Source organism: Andrographis paniculata, unplaced genomic scaffold (assembly GCF_009805555.1).
Source record: "Andrographis paniculata isolate CXL003 unplaced genomic scaffold, ASM980555v1 Contig71END, whole genome shotgun sequence".
NCBI lineage: Eukaryota > Viridiplantae > Streptophyta > Magnoliopsida > Lamiales > Acanthaceae > Andrographis > Andrographis paniculata.
In genome coordinates, this window is record NW_026137608.1 from 2,977,410 (window position 1) to 2,985,342 (window position 7,933).

The window sequence follows — 7,933 nt, forward strand, 5'->3', positions numbered from 1 at the left end:
CCCATAAATATTCAAATATGTTTTTTTTTTATTCAATAAGCTGTTTTAAAAAATTAATTTATTAAATATCTAAATTAATTTTTTTAATTGGTCAACTGCTATGGTACTCATTTGGCCAGATCAATATATATGCTATGGGGTAACCAACATAGATTTATATAATTTTTTAATATATATAATATATTATATTATAACACAACATATGCTATTTTACAAAATGAGAAATATATATATATATATATGGTAATCAATAATAAAATATATGCTTCAAATCAACAATCACACTGATTTGGCCGGATCAATACAGAGTCTGCAGTCCTCTAAAAGATATTTCTTAAGTTCCAACTTTATGTAAAGTTAAAATTTAAGTATAATATAATTAATAAAAATAATTAATATATAATAAAAATAATTAAATAATTTCATTAAAATTAAAAAATTATAAATTAGAAAATTTAAAATATAATTATAGATAGACAAATTATACAGTACCATCCAAATAAAAAGCATATGGATATAGGACGGAGGAGTAAAAACTTTCAAACAGTTGTTTATAATATTTGATGAGATGTTTTACGAAAAGAAACGTTGACTCAAAATAGTAAAATTTTAAAAAATTTATCAAAAAAACATACCTTAAATTGGGACATGACACTGCTGAAAATTATAATCCTACCCCTTGCCCGTCCTATTCCCCATTTATTTCTTTCTGCCAAATTTTGAGTTCTTCTATGTTCTCTGCCCCCCAGACTCGCGTGAGCGACTGAGCGTGTGATCGCCGCCTCCGCCCTCCTCCTCCTCCTCCTCCGCCGTCGCCGCCGCCATCTTCACTGTTCATGAGTCACACAATGGCTGCTTCTTCATTCCATTTACTGCACGCTCTCCTCACGCGCCGCCGTGATCCAAGCCACCACTCCCCCACGCTCAAGTCATGGTTCTTTTTCCTTCCCACGACTTTGGCTCTCACAACCTCTCTCCTCATTCTACTCTACATCTCCTCCACCTCTAATCTCTTCTTCGTTTATCCGCACAACCTCGCGAACACCGCTGCTGCTTCGATCAATCGCGAGGAGCGCGCACGGGTTTCGTCCCGTTCCTCGCCAAAATTACCTGGTTTCAGGAAAATTCCTCGTTTCACCGATAGGGATATAGTTTCTGAGGATCCAGGAATTTCTATATCAAATATGGATTCTCATCATGGTATGCAGCGTTTCTTAGTTTATGTTTCCCTTCTTTGCGTTTATGGAATTCGCTTAATTTTAATTTAGCAGTTCTGGAATTCTGTGAGTTTGGCCCATAACCATGAGTAAATAGACTATCCGACGCCTGCACAATTTTAATTCTTGTGAATGACAAGCCGAAATTTTGGAATGTCATTCGTTGGCTACGTTTAGTGCAAGTTTTTTGCAGTATGATCAGTTGCGGGCAGATGCAAGCCTAATTTATCGCCGATTGGAGAAAGATTTTCGAAGTCAATTCTTCTGACATTGCTAAGCCAGCTTTTTAGATTGTACTGTTTCATTCAATTTGTTCCTCAAATTTCGAATTCAAGGAATTTCTGATGTTATGGACTGCGAAGGAGCTGTTATTTCATTTCATTGAGGTTAAATCGAATCTTTAAGCATAGAGTTAAATTTCTGAGGCTAGAATTTGCAGAGTTGTTGGTACTATTATAGTTGATAAATGTGCAAATCGATAGATACACTACATAAGCTTGTTGCGAGATGAAGAACTTGATAAAGTTAATTCCTTTCTTCTTTCCGAATCTGTATTAGAATTTCGAATGTTTTTTGCTTTGGACCTCAGAAGCATTTAGGCAAATCTGTAGAAACTGAATTTCTAGCGGCGTCAATTTTATTTTATTTTAGTATATTATTGTTATTATTATCATTCTTTAAAACAAGCACTCATTTAGACTCTTAAACAGTTGGCTATAGTTTCAGGGATACACAGTGTTGACAAAGAGCTGTTCCACGATAGAGATGTCTTCCTAGAAAACTACAAGGAAATGAATAGAAGCCTAAAGGTTTTTGTTTACCCACATAGCCGAGATGATCCATTTGCGAATGTGCTCTTGCCTGTGGATTTTGAACCCGGTGGTAATTACGCCAGTGAAAGCTACTTCAAGAAGAATCTATACAGTAGTCATTTTATTACAGAAGACCCTTCCACGGCAGATCTATTCTTTTTGCCCTTTTCAATTGCAAGGTTGCGACATGATCCACGAGTGGGTATTGATGGCATCCAGGACTTCATTGGAAATTATATTTTCAACATCAGTCGTGACTATCCTTACTGGAATCGTAGTGGAGGTGCTGATCATTTTTATGTTGCCTGCCATTCAATTGGCCGCACTGCCATGGAGAAAGCTGTTCAGGTGAAAAATAATGCCATCCAAATTGTATGCACATCGAGCTATTATCTGTCTTTCTACACGGCTCACAAAGATGCATCCTTACCCCAAATTTGGCCCAGACAAGGCAACCCTCCCAATCTTGATCGTGAAAGGTGTGGGAAACCCTTTCAATATTATTCCATTCATTGCAGCTGTTTATCCATTACTTATTTTAGGTAAAATTGTTCATAACTCTCTCGTGATTCCAAAATTCAGCGTAAATTCCCCCTATACTTTAAAAATTGCATGGCGTTCATTTATACTTTAAAAATCGTTGCATGAAACCCCTATGTGATTTCAAAATGCAGCATAAATCCCCACCTTACTTTAAAAATTGTATAACATCCTTTTATTTTAAAAAATATTGTATAAAACCCCTGCCATGCAAAAAATATAAATAGAAAATCATATTCTCATCATACAAGGGAGGTTTCATGGCGGTGGAGTTTCATGCAATATTTTTTAAAGTATAGTGGGGTGTCATGTAATTTTTAATATATAAGAAAATTTTATGCTGAATTTCGAAACTATAGGGAAGTTATGGACAATTTTACCCTTATTTTATTAGTAAGTAAGCAGTGATAAGTTGACTTGGAATGTACGACTGCTGTTAAACTAAAAACTGAATTGATAGATTAGTTGTTTAAGTCAATACTGAGCTGGTTGATTTGCAATAATGTTTTTCCTTCTCGATTCTTTCCCATTGACATATACTGAATGTTATCATGACTTTCCTTGGAAACTCAGATCGAAGCTGGCCTTTTTTGCTGGATCAATTAACTCACCTGTACGCCAAAAGCTTCTCCAGACATGGCAAAATGATTCGGACATAACAGTCCACTTGGGGTACCTCTCGACGTCCTATGCGGAGGAGCTTCTAAGCAGCAAGTTCTGTCTCCATGTCAAAGGATTTGAGGTCAACACAGCTCGCATTGGCGATGCGCTGTACTATGGATGTGTTCCTGTAATAATCGCAAACCACTATGATCTTCCTTTTCAGGATATATTGAACTGGAAGAGTTTTTCCATTGTTGTTGCAACGTTGGATATCCCTCTCCTGAAGAAGATCCTCAGAAGCGTAAGCGACAGCGAATACACAGAGTTGCAAAAGAATGTGGTGAAGGTGAGAAAACACTTTCAGTGGCATCTCTTGCCGGTCGATTATGATGCCTTTTACTTGGTCATTTATGAGCTATGGATTCGACGAAGCTCTTCCAGAATTAACAGGTAACAACCAGCCAGGTTTTTTCGTGTCCTAGTAGATTGTAGAATGAATTATGTATGTATGTATTTACTCTCCTGATTAAAATTTTTCTTCTTATTTTCACAATTTTATTGGCGAAATTGTTTATAACTTGCTTATAGTCTGCATCATTCTGCCTCCACCATGAGAGTACATGGTATTTTAGAAAATATTCCTCTAAAAATTGTACGAGACTTATTCGTGTTTTAAAAAATATTCACAAAAACCCCTAAAAAAGATTTTTGTGCAATGTTTTTTAAAATACTAAGGATTTTAGTGCAGATTTTGGTAGTAGACTGATTTCCTTCAGTAGACAGTGAACCAAGTTTGATTTTGCTACAGCTGGAACAGAACCTCAATAGAATTTGTTTTTGCTTTCTTCAAATACATCTTTTTAGCTTAAGACAAGAACCCATCGGTGAATATTACAGGTATACTATGTTTGGACTCTATTAAAACATTGGGTTTTACAAAATTTGTATAAAGATAAAACAAGGTGACACCCGAGATTAGGTGAAAATTCGAGCATGTCCAGAGGATTTTGTGTATGAAGATGGTGTTTTTAAAAAATCTGGAGTATATTGAATCTCTATGTACTAGTGAAGACAAAGATTAATTAATATATATGAATTGTGTTTGTTTATGCTCAATTTTTATTTTTCAAATTTTACGTTATTTGAAAAATATCTCTTCAAATATTATTTAACACAAAATCTAAATCAAATTTTCTCTAACCAAACTCATAGAAATACACTTTGTGTCTTGTTCAATTTAGCGAAAGAAGTGCAACTTAAATTTTATAGTTACTATTTTCAAATTCAAAAAATTTTGAATTATGCATTTTGATTGATTTTGTATAGGAATTTTTTAAATTTAACTAATAAAGTCCTAATTTAATCATTTAATCTTTCAAATTAAAATTAAGGACGAAAATGACTTTTCAGAGATATCTTCTACTTAGTCATAGTAAGTTAAACTACCATTCTCCATTTTCTCTTTTGTATTTTTCTCACTCTCTAGTTTTATTCCATCATTTTATATTTTTTTCTACACTGCATCGACATCTTCGAGCACGCACCTTATACTTCCCTTCTCGAAGATAGATCAAAACAACATTCATCATCATAGAAAAAATTTCAATAACAATAAAATAGAATGAGTCATGGATGAATTACCCATAGAAATTAAGGTTATATGAAGTGACAATGTTGCCAAAGGGATGTTCCCAATTTAGGAATGAGGTGAAAATGGCAATTAGTGGGGATATAGTTCTACCAAGGTATAAAAAAAAGAAAAGAAAAATTGAAATAGAAAAATGATCCCAATATATAATTTCATATATGAAACATTATGTGAAAGCAATCACACAAGATTTCCACATTGAGAACTACCTTTTGATTAGTACGAGTGTTTTTAGCCTAAAATCTATACTGGATGACATATCAATATCTAGTTATTGAGCTAATATTCAATTCTGTGAATATTATTCGGTATTCAACAAATTATTCTATTCGTTACTGCAACTGATAAACCAAATGGTTAGCATATGCCCTATCTTTTTACTATATATTATAAGCTGAATTAAGTGCTAAGGGTCACTTTTGTGATCACCTTTTAGTTTACCTAGCAATACAACTATTTTCGTACTCTCTCGTAAGATTCAATTAGTTAATATATATATTTGCTCTATGCATTATGTGAAATAGTCATTTTATGTAAATATCAACCATAGGTAATCAAAAATTGAAGAATAATGATATTTAATTAATTACTAAAAACATAAAATTGAAAATACATCTAGAAAGTAGTAAATCTATTACAAACGCGATTTTGAAAGCTAGCCATGTGATTCATATCACGAGTGGTGCCAACCAACCAAATAAATTATTTGGAACCGTTATAGCTTGAGCTTCTAGATAGCAGAAGATGACATTTGCAAAATAAAATAACAAGTGGAATGCATTATTCAAATGGAATGTAATGAGAAAGTGTTAAACCCCTATTTTGCTTTTAACATATAAATCAACCTTTGTTTGTTTTGTTTGTTTGTTTGCTTGTTTTTTTTTTGCTTTGCTTTCTGGTACAACTACAACTTGCTTTCCTATTAAAATTCATGCTTCATGTTATAGATTTGATATTACGATGTTAGTTTAAAGAAATATTGCGAGAATAAAAATACTGTGAAACCGAATCGAGGATAAATCTTATCTCCGAAAATTAGATATACCTCGGTAGTGTTTCCGGTGGCCGACGTTCTAATCCAAAGATAAAATGATTTTTATCTCCGATGAGGGTGAGACTTTAAATCATCGGAGCTTTGGCGAACAAAGACGAAGGAGAAACTGAACTGAAGAGGTTAACGAAAAACTAGAAGAGATGAGAAGAGAAGAAGAGGATGTTGTTGGTGTATTTTAGAATGAAGGAGTGTGACCCTTTATATAGGTGTCTCCGTTCGACCAAAATGATAGATGATTAATTGCGATCATTTTTAAATTTTTAAATATTCAATTTAAATTCAAATTTATTTATTTTTTTTTTAATGGCATTAGTTAGAAAAAAATGCCATAACTAATGTTATTTTGACCAAAGTTTTCCGTCTTTGTAATTGTTCCGAAAAATTTTGCATAACTACTGAACCTAAATTGTTGACCGGAAAAAAATTCTTTTGTCATAGATTTTATTATAATGAAAATAGCCATTTGTTATAATGCAATTGTTACAAATCTCAACTTATGGTGAATGACATTTTTTTTTTTTTTTTTTTTTTTTTGGTGCAGTGGCTCTTTCTTCAACTTCATTTCTCAATCTTTCAACTTCTATTTTTTGTATTGTGATGGCATTTATTTTTCCCCTGGCTTAGACTTCCATTTATGGTTCAATGACATCGATTTTTATGCTATTTCTGCCACCATTTACCTTTATTTAAATCTTCTAGTGGTGTAAATGATGATTGTGTTCTTAAATTTTTCTGCAACGCTGTGAGATCAATTATAAATTATGGTATCACCGTGACATCCATATCATCAATAACCATATCTTGACTGCCACAACAATAGTTAGCTCATCCGCCACTAAGTTTATTAATGGTTCCTTTTGAAAGTAACTATAAATACATCATATTATCATGCTTATGAGATTGGGTTTCCTCTGTTGGATCTCAAATAGAAATACCTTGTTGTGATCTTCTTAGCAGCACTTGTACATTCTCATTGAGTAAGATGTCTCTCTCTTTGACATTTTTTTTTTTTTTTTTTGCTTTTTGAGGAAGATTTAAATACAGTCCTTATTTGCGATGGTAGTGAAGCTCTTAGCCAGAGAGAGAAATTAAAGGGCTTGATTCATGCTCGGGGATGGTTGAGTGGCTCTTGGGATTTCAACTGCCTTTTTTTTTTTTTTTTTTTTTTTTTCACCGCTGTCTTGGTGCCAGAGTTTTTGACTAGGGCCTTGTGTCTTTACATATTTGAAACCCATCGTGTGTCGCTAATTTCTACTGAGAGGCAGCATTGAAGGAAAATGTATATGTTAAGAGCTTGATTTATTTACAATTCAAAAAATCTTTGTCATCGTGTTACTAAAATTTTCATCACGAATAGAGATGCTGAAGTTGATGATCCTGGAAACGTTGACCCAAAAATCTCATAAAATCTCTATGATAACAAATTAGTATTACCTCTTGATCGTGGTAAAACAAAATTCTCGCACAGGATCATTTGACCAAATCTATGCATTATTCTTTAATACTAATTCAGACGAACTACTTATATTGAATTATTGGCTCTTGAACAACTTGAAGAATTTTAGGATGTGATCATCGGTAAAATTTGGGACCCATCCTCATGAGATTGTCTTGCACCTTTACTCAGGCAGGTCGGTTTGTAGCCATAGCTAAAAATCTAGCAATTTTTTGGCGTTGATTCACTAGACTCTAACAAAAATTGAAGAAATATTTTTTTTTGCCTGTAAGTCTAATTAATATTCTTGCGCTATGACTGTGTGTTGGTGAAGTCTATTGGGTGTCCAGTTAATAACATCATCTGAGAAGAATAACGATGTGTCAAAAACTTTTTTCCAATCTGTGGACCTTAGCCTTGTACAACTCGTATAGTGTAAGAGCCTTAAAATTTATAAATGACTGATCACATACTTCTATGTGGATTTTTGGCCCTCTTTTAAGCTTTTCCCTTTGTTATCTCTTGCCTTACCGTGGCCATAACTTTATCGTTAAATGTACTTAAACTTTATCTATGAAATTGAGTACATCTCCATCTTTAAAATCAAATTACTTTTGGGTGAGA

General features: G+C 33.4%; 1 protein-coding gene across 6 annotated transcripts; it reads left to right on the forward strand.

Annotated features, from left to right (window-relative positions):
• The first annotated feature begins 684 nt into the window (after positions 1-684).
• On the forward strand, positions 685-7,022 carry LOC127265105 (probable glycosyltransferase At5g03795). Of its 6 annotated transcripts, XM_051294796.1 has the most exons (5): positions 685-1,200; positions 1,938-2,571; positions 3,143-3,311; positions 3,396-3,622; positions 6,907-7,022. In XM_051294796.1, the coding sequence occupies exons 1-5, from the start codon at positions 837-839 to the stop codon at positions 6,935-6,937; spliced, it is 1,425 nt and encodes a 474-aa protein (XP_051150753.1). In that variant the 5' UTR covers positions 685-836; the 3' UTR covers positions 6,938-7,022. The 6 variants fall into 6 exon arrangements, with proteins under 6 accessions (XP_051150753.1, XP_051150750.1, XP_051150748.1 ...); XM_051294793.1 differs by having other exon boundaries at positions 1,944-2,571; positions 3,143-3,622; XM_051294791.1 differs by having other exon boundaries at positions 3,143-3,622; positions 6,907-7,021.
• The last annotated feature ends 911 nt before the right edge of the window (positions 7,023-7,933 follow it).

Excerpts from the sequence above, each read along its gene's own strand:
- LOC127265105 (XM_051294791.1), top strand. The coding sequence starts at position 837 with ATGAGTCACACAATGGCTGCTTCTTCATTCCATTTACTGCACGCTCTC. Across the intron at positions 2,572-3,142 it reads TTATCCATTACTTATTTTAG|ATCGAAGCTGGCCTTTTTTG; the intron begins GTAAAATTGTTC and ends TTGGAAACTCAG. Across the intron at positions 3,623-6,906 it reads AGCTCTTCCAGAATTAACAG|ATTTAAATACAGTCCTTATT; the intron begins GTAACAACCAGC and ends TTTTTGAGGAAG.